The 15,060-nt window shown below is 36.5% G+C and overlaps 1 protein-coding gene across 10 annotated transcripts in view; it reads right to left on the bottom strand.

The window, feature by feature from the left end:
• Nucleotides 1-15,060, bottom strand: part of TERF1 (telomeric repeat binding factor 1) — a 49,862-nt gene that overhangs the window by 25,830 nt on the left and 8,972 nt on the right. For 7 of the 10 annotated variants that reach the window (XR_006212837.1, XR_006212836.1, XR_006212835.1 and 4 more), the window contains exons 3-8: nt 12,939-13,060; nt 11,198-11,284; nt 7,968-8,117; nt 7,180-7,289; nt 3,707-3,769; nt 2,102-2,193 (exon numbers count right to left, since the gene is read on the bottom strand). Coding sequence is in view for 7 of the 10 variants with exons in the window: in XM_042972805.1 (XP_042828739.1) it covers nt 2,102-2,193; nt 3,707-3,769; nt 7,180-7,289; nt 7,968-8,117; nt 11,198-11,284; nt 12,939-13,060 (624 nt within the window). In the remaining 3 variants the exon portion in view is untranslated. The remainder of the gene's footprint in view (nt 1-2,101; nt 2,194-3,706; nt 3,770-7,179; nt 7,290-7,967; nt 8,118-11,197; nt 11,285-12,938; nt 13,061-15,060) is intronic. The other 3 variants (XM_042972811.1, XM_042972806.1, XM_042972807.1) reach the window with 3 other exon arrangements.

Here is a 15,060-nt window from a genome sequence, read left to right as displayed (position 1 = left end):
TTTACTTAAAAAAAAGAATGTCTAATTTCAAATTCTATTTCTGTTCACTGTTTCTGTGACCACGTGCAATTTACTTAATCTCTTTTTGTATCAGCTTCCCGACCTGTAAAATGGGGATGATAAAAAAAAAAAAAAAGCACTTGTAAGACTGCTGAGAATTAAATGAGTTTACATACAGAAAGCTTTTAACTCAAATACTAATCATCACCTCACTGAATGCTGGTTTTTTCTGCACAGAAAAAATTTAGGGGATTTTTTTTTCTTTCAAGTTTTCTGAATCACTTGATTTTTTACAAGTACATGGCAGTTTTACAAATCTGAAAAAAAAAATTTTTTTAAAAAGGTGTTTTAAAAATTTTTGAAAAAAACTGTTTAGCACAAACAAAACTAATATCCTCTAACTATGAAGAGAGGATACTGCATGCCTTTTAATCAAACTGAAAGGTTAAAAAAAAAAAATGTGTATGTATGTATTACTAACGTAACAAAAAGTCAAGAAATGTACAAAAACTCACAAGATCTTCCAGGCTCAACATCCACAGTCACTGCCAAACCACTCTGCAATGAGGTTATTTATTTATAGTTCTCAGAGTTTAGCCACTGATCAACTATTTAGAATGTAAAGAAGTATATGTTTCCATTTCTTTGAGTTTTGTATTATGAAATTAAAAGTCCAGAATCCCAAATTATTTTAGTTTATAATTGATTCCTATTTTGCAGCAATAGATGCAGAACAATTTTGGAACAACATGAAGCAAATATTTCCTTGAGTTTAACTTTGCCATCTTTAAACTGAGGAGGATAATAGTATCTATGAATGTAAACATTTCAGAGCTGCAATTTACAAATATCAATGAATACCAGCCCTGTCATCAGCCATCAGCTATGAATAAATTTATCCATTTAGCACCTACTGCAGCCCCACTCTGTCCCTGGCATCAAGCTGGCACATCTACTAGTGTTATATGGATCAGGAAACAATACTGTGCAGCAACAGTTTAAATATCCTTGCATTCATTCATAGAGTACCCAGAACACAGTGTAGGTTCAATAAACATTTGCTGAATGAACATATACCAAGAAGAAACTTACAATCAAATTGTAATTTAAATAATTATGGACTGCTTTCAAGATTTTTTGATTCTTGTTGCTTGTTTTTTAAATCCAGAGATGCCTTGAGAATAAATTCTAAATGCAATGAAGAGGGCAGCTAGATTCTACAGTCAATCCTTGTTATTCCTGGGTTCTGTAATTGTGAATTCACCTCCCTACTAATTACCTGTAACTCAAAAATCAATACATAGAGTGCTTTTGTGGTCACTGCAGAACAACAAAAAATTTAACTCCCCTGAAGTGTACGTTCCTAGCTGAGGTTAAGCAAGGTGAAGCTCTTTCATGTTTTAGCTCTGTTATAAATAATTGTCTTTTTTACACTCTATTTAATGCTACATTTTGTGTTTTTGGGTAATTTTGCTGTTTAAAAATGGCTCCCAAAAGCATTGTGGAAGTGCTGTCTAGAGTTCCTAAGTGCAAGAAGACTGTAATGTTTCCAAAAGAAAAAAATATGTGTGTTAGGTAAGCTTCATCCAGGCATGAATTACGGTGCTACTGGCCGTGAGTTCAAGGTTAATGCATTAACATTATATATTAAGGTGTCTTTAAACAGAAACATATAAACACACTGAACAAGGTTATATATTTACCAGGTAACAAAACGGTGGTGACAAGAAGCTCAAAAGAATCTGGTCTTGTAATTCCCTTGTAATGGTTCAGTATTCACTAATCATGGTGACTTCATAGAACATAACTACCATAATCACAACTATACGTTTCAGGTAAGTAACTACCTCAAGTTCCTGAATAAAGTTAAGGTAGAAAAGCAGTGTACCAGCATAGCAAAATTAAACTAGGCAATCAGGATGGTTAACTTTCTAAATTAATCACTAACTTTTTAAATTAACTCTATGAGGTTATGACATTTAATCCTCTGTTTCAGTTTTCTGAAATGTGTCTGTGTGCTGTGGTGGGAAGGTCAAAGGCTGGATCACTTTCAAGGACACCTCAATTCTCCACTTCTAAAAACTGTAGTAAGAGTACTCACTTTGAAGAGTTTCCACTCTTTCCTCTTTCTTATTAAAATCTTGCTGTCGGCTTCTGTGTTTCCATTTAGATAGAAAGAGATTCTTGTGAGACCTAAATTAAACATAAAAGCATAGAAAAGCTATAAAAAGGGTAGATGATTGGTCTCAACCTCTGTTCTAGGACCTTCTACTTTGGCCTTTTTCCTTAGGTGCTCTCCTTGCTGAGTGCCCCATCTTAACCTTGGCCTCTTAAGATTTTTGTTGTCTTTACTTCCCTCTCTTCCCATCACTTATTTCTTCCATCTCATCTACTTAGAACTCTAGATTCTTTTGGCCTTCTAATTAGATGAAGAAAAAAAAAAAACAAACACCTCAGACTATCAGCTATGAACTTTCATTCTTTCCCATGCCTTTTAAGTTTATTTCCCAAAAGAGAAATTCCAAAATTCCTTTACACATAATGGCAGGTATCACTTATCTTTATAGCTTCCAAAGAGAGCTTTTCTGACAGGAAGGCTGGAAATACAGAATGTGGCAAAATTTTTTGACAACCCTGCAAAGTTGTTATTATTTCAGTTTTATAAAGGAGCTAGTTTAGATGAAAAAAGTAGCTCATCTAAGCCTAGGAAATGATTTTATCACCACCTAAAATCTCTATTTTTACCCCGCAACCTGCTAATCCTTTCTCTCCCTTCCAGAACTTTCTATCGTGCTCTCTGGAATGCTGTTTTCAATCTCTTCACCAGTTCCCCCACCTCTCCCCATTGTCTAAAAACTAGCTCCCTCTTAGGGAGGGCTCTGGTACCCCAAGGCCCTCCAGACTGGGCTGGCTCCTGAAGGGCTAGGAGGCAGCCTTTTGGTGCCCAGCCTCCTGGCTGCAACAAAGCTGGGGAGCAGGCCTGCTCAAGTAGAGCAGGCTTAATCTTCTTCCTTCTGTGACCCCAGGGTCCCAGAGATGGGTCTCTATACTTTTCATTTCCTAATGAATGCCTGCTTCCATAGAAACCTTAGCCCTTGCAGTTCATGCCACTGACGTGTACCACCTGCTACCATTCTTCAGGATCATTCACTATCCTTGTAAGCACTTCCTATCATTAACAGATCTTTCTCTACCCCCAAGTGATGCTTTTATCATGTTATTTCAGTGTTCGCATCCCAACTGCTCCATCTCTGAAATCATTCATGTAGACTTTCTGCTCTCTGAATATGTTAGATTGTCTGTTACGAAATTTCTAGTAGATTAAACACACTTTTTCAAGTAATTTCATAAAATCAGAATGTGGGATATTCATCAGAAATGTAATCAACCCCCTAGCAACAGATCCTTGTTTCTGGGCCAGAATAAGAGTTTGTTAAACATCTGCTTTAAGTTCAAGCACTCCCTATATGTGTCTACCAAAAATGGCCTTGTGGAAACAATGTGTGACAATCCAGGATCCCAGAGGCAGGTCTCTATCGTTTTGAATTTCAAGACATGTCAGGGTCTTGAATATCTGCTGAGGTAAGCAGGCACCTGCAATATTCTCTAAATCACACCATTTATATGACAGTTATATTTAGGTCTGCAAGAAGTGCCTCAATCAAAGATTTTAAAGACAGAGAAGAAAAATGTCAATTTACTTCACCTCAATAAAGATACTGTACCCTCTGAGGATTCAGTTCCAGCAGACTTTTTGTCAGTAGTAACACTTTAAAAGAAAATTTGTAAGAATATAAACAAAAGAAACGTTTCACAAGGATAATACTATATAATCAAGTCATACTTCAATTTATACAAAATATCTTTGAAAAGAAACCTTGGTAACATTAGAACATATAGATAGTCCATTACAACATGGATAATTTCTGCCCAGATATGAGACCAGATATTAAATCAAGCTTTCACAAACATACGTCAAGCAAAGTTAATGTACTCCAGCATTCATGTCACTTTCAAAAACTCTCCCATGGATCCTTATCTCCATGAATGCAAGTATAATTTCTCGCCCTCCTCACGAGTCTCCAACTGAACTTTTTAACAAATTCATCTCTTTTGCTGAAGTTAAACTTAAGCTTCCACAAAAAAAGCATGACCATTTACATACCTCTGTGTCTTAACTGGAACTGTTCTTTTCTCCTAAAATGACACTTCCTCCTCAACCAACTGTAAAAATCCTAACTATCCTTCAAGGCCCTGCTCAATGCTCACCCCTCCTTGAAGCTACCCATCTCGACTTCTTTAGCATTTAAGTCTATCTATAAATTTTAACAACAAACTAGGTACTGTTAGTGTTTCATGTCTGTACTTCTCAATGCCTTGAAATAGTTTGTAAGCTTTATCAGAGCAAAGTTGGCATCTACCATTGATAACATGAAGGCTTCATCTTTTGTCTGATTTCACAATCACACTTTTGATTCTATCCTTGTTCACTTATGTTCTGCTAACTTTTGTCCTCATATTGATAAATCTGATGTTTTACTTGTCCTGATCCTATTTGCTTCTAGAATGGTTTTGATAATTGCTTGGTTCTTGATCTTTATTTTGTCTCTAGTTTTAGTTTTGCTCCCCATGTTTACTGCATTGCAAGTTCTAATGTATGCCTCGTAATGAACTACATACCAAGGATACAAGGCTAACTAAGAACCTTTAAAGGATCCTCAATCTGGTGAGAAATACAGAAAGGTAAATAGGTATGTTACTATCCAAGATAAGTCCTTTTACAGAGATATGACTCAATGCTGTGGGAGCACAGAAGTGACAACTGATCCAGAGATCAGGTGATGTTTTGAGCTAGAACTTGAATGGCAAGTAAGGGCATGCCTTGCAGAGAACACAAAGAAGGGAATTCAAAATTAAAGCAAGAGACCAGGCATGAAAAAGCTTGTCATATTTGAGGGTCAGGACTAAGTTCTGTGTTGCTAGAAAGTACCATGTATGTGGGCAGGGAGAGGTTAACGCTTAAGGGTAAGGTTGTATGTGAAGAAAACAGAAAGTGGGGGGGATGTAAGGCTTTGTAAGCCATGGCAATAAATTCTAACTAGAAAACAGAAAGCCAAAAGAGATTATTAAGCTGGAAAGTGATTTAAACAGATTTATTTTTATGGGATGCTAACTCTAGAAATCATGTCAAGGATGGATTTGTATGGTACAAAGCTAAGTAATAACCTAGGACACAAGTGATAAACAATATATTAAAGAAGCATGGAGATGGGATTCATAACACTTGGGGAGTTAACTGGATGTATGAGGAGAGTCAGGGTACAGAGACAGATGAGAATATCAAGAGTTCTGTTTACGCACAATGATTAAACTGTGTCTTGTGTAAGAGGACATTTGAAATAAGTGGATAGTACTATATGAGAGGAAATGTATTCATCACCTGCATGAATCATGGCAAGTTTTAATTTTATTTTAAAGCAGCACTAGCCTGAGCAAGAAGGCTAGGCCACCGGAATGTATTGGGTCTCAGTATTATCACTAAACTGTGATATACTAAACAAAATAAAATAAATGAGCCAATAAAAATGAAAGACCTAGGGGGCACCTGGGTGGCTCAGTCGGTTGAGCGTCCGACTTCGGCTCAGGTCACGATCTCATGGTTTGTGGGTTTGAGCTCCACATCAGGCTCTGTGCTGACAGCTCAGAGCCTGGAGTTTGCTTCAGATTCTGTCTCCCTCTCTCTGCCCCTCCCTTGCTTGTGCTCACTCTCTTGGGCTCTCTAAAATAAACATTAAAAAATTAAAAAAAAAAAAAAGATCTACTTCTTAAAATGGATCTTAGAAAATCATAAGACTTTAATAGAGTTTTTAGGGAGATGAACCAGTAAGGGAGCAGATCACATTAACAGGTAGGGACAAGCAGGAACTATAAGACAACTAAGCTTAGTCCTGAGGTCTATCCAACTTGAACCCCGATCCCCATCTCTAAATAAGTAGTTAAGATGAGGAACCTGCAGCATTCGAGTGATGGCCAGCCCCCACCCCCCCCCAAACGAGAGACACTACATCCGTTGCAAAATACATCCATCTGGAGACCACGTGACTATCTGGCCATGGGTTAAGGGTGGAAGAATAGAGGGAATGGACCATAAGTTTAACAGAAAAGAACTTTATCATGGTAGAGTGTATCTTCTTCAATAAGGTTAGCTCCTAAAGCCAAGACAAAAGGTAAAAATTACCCTTGAAAATCTCTAAAACATAATTTTGGAGACTGAACTTGTCTCTCAATACAGTAGTCCCCCTCATCTGTAGTTTCGCTTTGCACAGTTTCAGTTACCCCCGATCAATTGCATCTGGGAGCAGATGATCGTCCTCCTGAGGATCTTATCAGCCGAACACTACATCACAGTGTCTGCGTCATTCCCCTCACTTCACCTCATCACCTACGCATTTCATCAGCTCACATCGTCACTAGAAGGGGAAGTACAGTACATGAAGATGTTTTGAGACCACATTCACATAACTTCTGTTCCAGTAGATTATTGTGGTTCATGTCTCACTGTATTTAATTTATAAACTAAGCTTTATCATAGGTATGTATGTATAGACAAAAACATAGCATATTTAGGGTTTGGTACTTTCTGTAGTTTCAGGCCTCCACTGGGGGGTCTTAGAACACATTCCCATGGATAAGGGGGATTACTATGTGTAGGACTAACATAGCCTATTTCCCTCCCGCGTTGGAGCAAATCCCAATTTCTTCAGTTGAGCACCAGATGAAGTGGTTAGCTTAAGGTTAAAGATGTAGGAACAGTATCTTAAAATACTAGAATAATCCTCAGGATAGTGAGTCACATGATGAAGGCATGTGGGATCTGAGAACTAAGGGGTACAGATGATTCAAGTTTCCAACTTCAACACTGTTCCAGAGCACACGTTGCCTGAGAATGGTAAATGGTATTACTCATACCATTTAAACTGTACTGTTTCCGCTTAACACATATAACAATGTGCATAAAACATGAAGTAACTATACAGTACTTCAAATATCCAAATGTTAACAATCAGTAAAACATACCCTCTATAATAATAATTTTTGTTAAAAATGGCTCACTAGCAACACTTTCACATAAAGATATTGTATCCATGAGACAAAAAATATATTAATGAATTTACAAACCTTTTTCCTACATCCAAATTAGCTTCAGTTTCCATTTCAATACTGTTACCATCAGGTTTCTCTTGAGAAGTTGTTCTTGCTCTTTTACTTTCCACTACTTTTGCTGCTGCCTTAAAAAATGGGGTTGTGAAAGAGGAAGGAATTCATGAAGCCATTTTGAACAAAGAGCATTAAAATTAAGCCTTCTAATTCCTTGACAGTCATAACCAAAGCATCTGTTGACAGGTCAATAAAGGGACTGCGCTGTATTTTTCTCCAGGAAGTATGATATCAGTAGCAGCTGCATTAGTTACCTGCTTGGTTTTTAAGCCTTATGGAGAAGGTCTTTCCTTGTACATGTATTTCATATATAAAATGCTTGCTAGGCAATATTAAGATAAAGGGTTACTTAAAAAAAAAAATAAATAAAAGTTCCAGATATTTTAAGACAAAACCCCCTTACTCATTGCTCCACTGAGGATAAAATGTTACAAAAGAAATTTTTTAAAGGCCTTTCTTCAGTCCAATTTTACTTTTTACAAAAAAATGCAAAAATTTTCTTTAACCTATTTTTCCCAACTTTTTATTTTGAAAAATTTGCCCAACTCTTGTTTTAAAAAATTTAAAAAATACTGCGAAGATCACTGATAAACTCTTGAGATTCACTAATTGTAACGTTTTGGCATTCTTCTACAAAATCACTAAATAAAATTCCAATTAGTTTTTAAGGATTTCTATTCCAAGTATTCTCCTTTATTATAACAATTTATCCTTAGCTTATTGTTCGAGTCTCTTTGAAATACGCATACCTTCATAAGAAAGGCTGATGATTTTTCACTTATTACACAATTCACATAACTCTTAATTTTCTCCATCATGTGGTTGTAGCTGAAGTGTTGAAAAATGGAGTGGAATGTATCTCTCTGAGAGATTACCATAAGCAATTTCCTTTTTAAAGGCTAAAGAAAACAGGAAAAACATATTAATACATAAATCACAAATAAGATATTACAAATTTTGTCACATATTAATTTAAAAAAGTCACGTTATAAACTCAGGGATACAGGAGATTTTAAAAAATTCTGTTTCAAATGGCCCACCAATATATTTTTTCTTACTTAAAAAAAAAAAAAACCTACATTGTATTTCACACATATAACAAAAAGATTAAAAAATAAATTATGAACCTGAATGTCCACTGCCAAGTTTATGGAAATAAAACATCATCTGTACAACTAAAGCTCTTGTTTATTACCAAAATGATTGCACTTCCAGCTTCTCCTCTGCTCAAGGTGACCATTATCCTGAATATAGAATTTATCATATTCATGCATTCCTTTAAACTTGCACTATGTATGTATGCACCCATAAATATATGGTACTGTTTAGCATAGTGTATTTTCTGAAACTTGCTATATTTTGCTCAGCTCTGTGACACTTATTCATGTTGATAATATTTTTATAGAATTAGCTACTTTTACTGCTGCACAATATTCCACTGATCAAAAATACCATTTATTCATCCATTCTTGCAGCCTTTTGAAAGCAGTTAGAGGCTATTTTCTATTACTGTAGCACTGGTAAACATTTCTCTACATGTCTTCTTGCGCACATTACAAGTTTTTCTTAGACATCAGTTCTTTAAAGGCTGGTTGCACAATTAAAGCTAGAGAGCTTTCAAAAAATTCTACTTCTCAGGCTCTATTCCAGACCAATTGTCTTAGTGGGGCCTGTTTTTTGTTTGTTTGTTTTTAAATAAAACTTCATGGCTTTTAAAATGTGCAGTAAAAATAAAAATTTACTCCAGGGTATTTATCTAGAAGTAGAATTGCTGGAATGCATACTTACAGATTTTACTAAAACGCTCTCCTAAGTTTAAGTACTAATTTACATACACCACTGAGAGAAAGGTATGGCAGCCTTACCATTTCTCCACTCTTTGGGCCAGCTGTTGGTATTCTAAGATATTTTAATTGTTGCCAGTCTGAGGTATAGGAAATACTATTTCAATATATTACTTGGGATTGCCTTGATTACTCATGATAGTGAGATTAAGTGCTTCCTCTTATGCTTCCTGGTTGTAAGGAAGGTTTCCTCTTCTGTGAAGTAGAGTGGAGTTTTCAGTAGCCTCACAGGGCTAAGGCAAAAAAGGTGGGGGCAGGAAACTCAATAAACATATCAGGCTTTCAGCTGAGATCTCTGGAGGGTTACACCCTAGGAACAGGGCCACATTAGAGAAAAACTAAGTCTAAATAAAACTACAACCTGCTCTTGACCTAGCTCAGTCCCTCAAGTGGATTAAGGTGACCACTCTTCTACTCTATACCAGCATAGGAAAAGGTGCTCAACTTCACTATTCATGAGAGACAGAGAAACTAAAACCCAACGTGATAGTACTACATATTTGCCAGCATACTAAAAGGAAAACAACTTAGAAGGTCTGTGAAGCAACTGGAACTCTTGCACACTACCGAAGGAACTGATATAACCACTTTGGAAAACTATTTGGCAGTTATCTACTAAAACTGAGTATGTGCATACCTTATAACCCACCAAATCATTCTTAAGTATATACCCAACAGAAACACATACATTTATTCTACAAAAGACGTATAAAAGGAATGTAACAGCCAAAAACTGGAAATAACTCAAATGTTTCTCAACAGTAGAATGGGTAAGTTGCATATTCCAACAATGGAACAATGGAAATAAATGAAATATTGTTAGAAGCAACACCATGGATCAATCTTATATAAACTTGCTATATGACTGTAATATATAAAGTTTGGAAACATGTAAAACTAATCTTGGATGTTACAAGTCAGGGTAGTGGTTATCCTTGAGAAGGTAAGACAGTGACTGGAGGGGTGCTGGTGATGTTCTTTTCCTTGGTATAGGGGCTCATCACACAAGCATGTTTCTTTTGTGAAAAGACACCTGTTTATACATTGATGGTATACGTATGCTACTAAAGGTATACTACTGTTCAATAAAAAGTTCACTAAAAAAATATGTAAAAAAACGGGGTGCCTGGGTGGCTCAGTCACTTAAGTGTCTAACTTCAGCTCAGGTCATGATCTCGCGGTTCATGAGTTCGAGCCCGGCATCGGGCTCTGTGCTGACAGCCTGGAGCCTGCATCGGATTCTGTATCTCCCGCTCTCTCTGCCCCTCCCCGACTCGCGCGCTCACTCTCTCTTTCTCTCTCTAAAATAAATAAACATTAAAAATTTTTTCAAAAAAAATATATAATTATCTTTTATTTCTTTAAATAAACTTAATTTATTCCAACACTGTAATACTGAAAAACAAGTTCTACTGACCTTAACATTACATTATACATACACACAAAAACTACTAATGATCACATAAGAGACTTCTAAAAAATAATTATGTTTCCTATACCTCTGCTACCCAATATGGTAGCCATCAGCCAAATGTAGCTACTGGGCCTTTGAAATGTGAGACCTGAATTTAGACATAAGTATAAAATACACATCAGATTTCAAAGACTCAGTACAAAAAGGAGAGTGTAAAATATCCCATCGATACTTTTTTATGTTGATTAAATGCTGAAAATGATGCTTTGGGATATACTGGGTAAAATGAAATATTAAAATTTGTTTCAGTCATTTCTTTTGACTTTTTTTAATGTGGCTACTAAAACACGAATGTGACTTGCATTATTTTTCCCTTGGACAGCACTGTTCTATCCAGTTTAAAAGAGAAAGCATCCCCTTCTTCCTCCAGTGTTCTTTGAATCTACCTCACTCCATACAGACAGTTCTAAAATTCTGATTGTAGGGCGCCTGGGTGGCTCAGTTGGCTAAGCGTCTGATTCTTGGTTTTGGCTCAGGTGATGGGTCTCACAGTCCGTTGGAGCCCTGTGTTGGGCTTTGCACTGAGAATGGAGCCTGCTTGGGATTCTCTCTCTCCCTCACTCTCTGCCTCTCCCTGGCTCATGCACACACACTCTCAAAATAAATAAACTTTAAAAAAAAGAAAAGAAAAGAAAATTATAGTTCTAGTTTGACCAACTACCTCATAAGAATTTGGGTCATCAAATATTCTTTCAAAGACTTCTTCTGCTTCTTTAAAATTGCCATTTTCCATACAAACAGCTATCGCCTAAAAGATAGGATGACAAATACATACCTTAGGCTGCTTTTTAAAAACGTATAATTGTGGTTTAATATTGAAATAAGTCCTGTTAAATGTAAACGACTTCACTAAAAAATGTGATAAATGATTTAAAATACCTTTTCAAAGATGAAGTAACTGTGGTTTGAAAAGGATGTAACAATTTTTCATTGGCCCCTTGTATCTCTATTAGTAAATGCCCAGCATTCTACCTCTTTCGAATTTAGGCCAATTAAAAGCAGACATTAAGGGGTGCCTGGGTGGCTCAGTTGGTTGAGCATCTGATTCTTGATTTTGGCTCAGGTCATGATCCCAGCGTTGTGGGCTCGAGCCCCACGCTGGGCTTTGCACTGAGCATGGAGCCTACTTAAGCTTCTCTCTCTTTCTCCCTCAGCCCCTCTCCCCCACTCACACGCTCTAAAATAAAATAACCAAAAAAAGCAGACATAAATAAATTAGGAGCTACATTATGTACATTTAGGGCCCACCTAAATATTAATACGAGCAAAAGGGAAATGAGAGAGGAGGTGGATGGTGTTTCTGATGATTAGGATGTGTAAAATTAGTTAGGATCCTTAAAAATCTCTAATAGAAACCTAGGAAACCAGATGCTTCTGAATAATCATTTTATAAACTGGCCTTTCTGATATTTTATGGTAAGATATGGGACTACTATTACCATCTGGATAGTTTTGTAAACTTTGGCAAGCTATTTAACCTCATGTGCCTCAGTTTCCTTGTATGTAAAACAGTGTAAGGATTAGACTTCTATGTGAAAAGTGCTTAGAATAGTACGTGACGAATAGCAAGCAATATATTATATTTGCTATAAATTTATGGTAACCAGCTCAACTTTACCTTAGTATATTAATGATGGCCTGCTTCCTCTAGAATCCCCTCCAAAAACTGGGATAACATGACAAAGCTCTTCATCCCAGGCTGAAATTCTTAAAAGTAGCAGTCATATTTTTGCCTGTTCTCTTCTGGTCTTAATTCCACTTGGCAATCACCACACTAACAATAATTCATTTTTGGGAAGGTGGGCTTTCATCTGGAGTTTTTTCTCCTACCCAACCATAAAATAATTTTCTAAAACTGAGGAAAAATTTATTTAACTAGAACAATCCTTAGTATTTGCTTTGCCCGGTAGCAAAACATATTTTCCCTGCTACTGTATCTTTGAATGACTTTTTTGGCTCTCACTCTTTAATAGGTTACTCCTAAAACTCCCTCTACACAGTTAAAATTTTACATTCCCTTATTCACAAAAACCTATGAATTTCTTACCAAATATTCTGTTTTTCATATTTGTAATTTTTAATAGAAATTGAGACAGTACAAACTACTGATTTTTGAAAGTTGCTTTGTGATCTTTAAACTGATGCAGTGTATTTTCTCAAGTGGGGGCAATATATATATACATACTTAGGTAGCAAACATTAAGTCCCAACTCTCAGAGCTTGTGTCAAAGAATATAAACCAGAGGTCAAATTTCTGAAGAGAGTAAGTATATTAAATTTTACTTTGGGTTTACCGCCCAACTTCTATTAAGTAGCTCTTAATTGCTCTAGATGTTGTGTGCTTAGATTCTATAATAATAATAATAATAATAATAATAATAATAATAATGTAATACTCATACCTGAATTTTAATTAAATTCTGTATTTCTTCATGAAGTTTGTCATGTTCGTTTTCAATTGAGGCCCAAATCATCAGGGCGGATTCCAAGGGTGTAATTCGTTCATCACTTTCAAACTGTGCATCTTTTAAAACCAGAACAAAAATAAGTAATTAAGGAAGCTAAATAGAACCTTACTTTGGTCAATTTTTAATGAATTCAGTTCTTTAAATGTTTACGGAGTATATACTCTGTGCTAGGCAGTATTCCTGTACACAACAGTTTAGGCAAGTGATTTGATTCAAGTTAATTTCCTTTTCTTCCTTTGAAAAATCTGAAGGAGCATGCAATTTAAATGTCAGGAGTTTCAACGATTTCTACTTTATTTCCTGTTGTCTTCTAATTGTGTCTTCAACATTTTGATGATTTACTTAATGTTTACTTATTTTGAGAGAGAGAGAGAAAGACAGAGAATCAATCCCAAGCAGGCTCTGCATTGTCAGCACAGAGCCTGATGTGGGGCTCAATCCCACAAACTGTGAGATCATGACTTGGGCCGAAATCAAGAGTTTGACGCTTAACTGACTGAGCCACCCAGGCACCCCTCCAACATTTTAAACATAAAAATTTATTAATTTGTAGAGTAAGTCTTTTTATATTCCTGGCCCTGTGCCAGGTACTTAGGATACGACCAGGAAGAAGAAATGGTTCCTGCCCTTATGAAACCCGACTGCTAGCTATGAAGAAAGACAAACTGATGTGAGTGGTACTTTATTAGAATTATGTATTATGCCAGCACTTCTCAGCTCTAGCTATACCTCAGAATCATCAGAGTAGCTTTAAAAAACTACAGGGATGCCTCTACAGAGTCCGACTCTTGATTTTGGCTCAGGTCATGATCTCACGGTCAGGACGTGAGATCAAGCCCCAAGTCAGGCTCCGCATTGAGCGTGGAACCTGCTTGAGATTCTCTCTCTGCCCCACCCCTGTGTGGTGTCTCTCTCTCTCAAAGTAAATATACAAAATAAAATGCAAATAACCTAGACCCATCCTTTAGAGATTGATTTAATTAGTACAAGGTAGAGCCCATGCATCTGTATTTCCCAAAAACCCTCTAGGAGGGTCTAGTGTATATGAGGAATAGAATATCAACTCTACGAAAGGATACTAGAAGAGAATCCTTCATGGAAGAGAAACAATCCAAACTGGGACACTGAGGATAAATAGGAGATAACCAAGTGAAGAGGATAAGGATGGGAAGGAGAACATTTCAGGAAGGCAGCAGCAGAACAAAAGGCAGAGGAGTACAAAAGATATTCATACTCATAGTCAACACATATTAACGTCCTATTACATGTTAGGCACTATGCTAAGTGGTTAACATGCAGTAGCTCCTTTATCCACACAATTTCTTTAAAAGGGTATACAACGTTATCAACTTTGTCTTTTATAAAGTAGGACCTGAGACTTGGAGAGGTGACACAGCTAACAAGTAGTAGAAGCAGACTCCAGAACACTTAAACACCACTTACTTTGTCTCAAAAAAGGTGTGTTTCAGGAATAACAAGATGCTTGGTAAGGCTAGAGTACATGCTGGAAAGCATGAAAGATGAAAATGCAAAGGCAGATTGCCTAATCCTTCTAATTTCACATTTTTTTTTCTTTTAAAAACTCACTTCAGGGGTGCCTAGGCAGTTCAGTCACACCAGTGTCCGACTCTTGATTTTGGCTCGGGTCATGATCTCATGATTCGTGAGAGTGAGCCCATCAGCTGACAGTGCAGAGCTTGCTTGGAATTCTCTCTCCCTCTCTTTCAGCCCCTCCAACCCTTGTGTGAGTGCTCTCTTTCTCTCAGAATAAACACTTACAAAAATAAAAACTCACTTAAATATTTATATTTCCTATTAGGTTTCTGGACGGACATTATCTAACCCATCTCATTAATCTGCCTTCCTTCTCATAAATGTGAGATGTAGGGGAAAAATGTATCACTGTTAAATCTTAATTTCAAAAACTTTAGAGTAGACTTTCACTTTCAGGCAGAATGTGGTAGGCCAACATTCCTATTACAGCTAGAAAAAAGTGGGATAAATTGCAAAAGCATGTTGCTAAAGGCACGGGATAGTGTGGAAGCAGAGAGAACTA

This window comes from Panthera tigris, chromosome F2 (genome assembly GCF_018350195.1).
Source record: "Panthera tigris isolate Pti1 chromosome F2, P.tigris_Pti1_mat1.1, whole genome shotgun sequence".
Lineage (NCBI taxonomy): Eukaryota > Metazoa > Chordata > Mammalia > Carnivora > Felidae > Panthera > Panthera tigris.
Note: the sequence above shows the minus strand (reverse complement) of the source record. Positions and strands in the feature narration are given on the sequence as shown.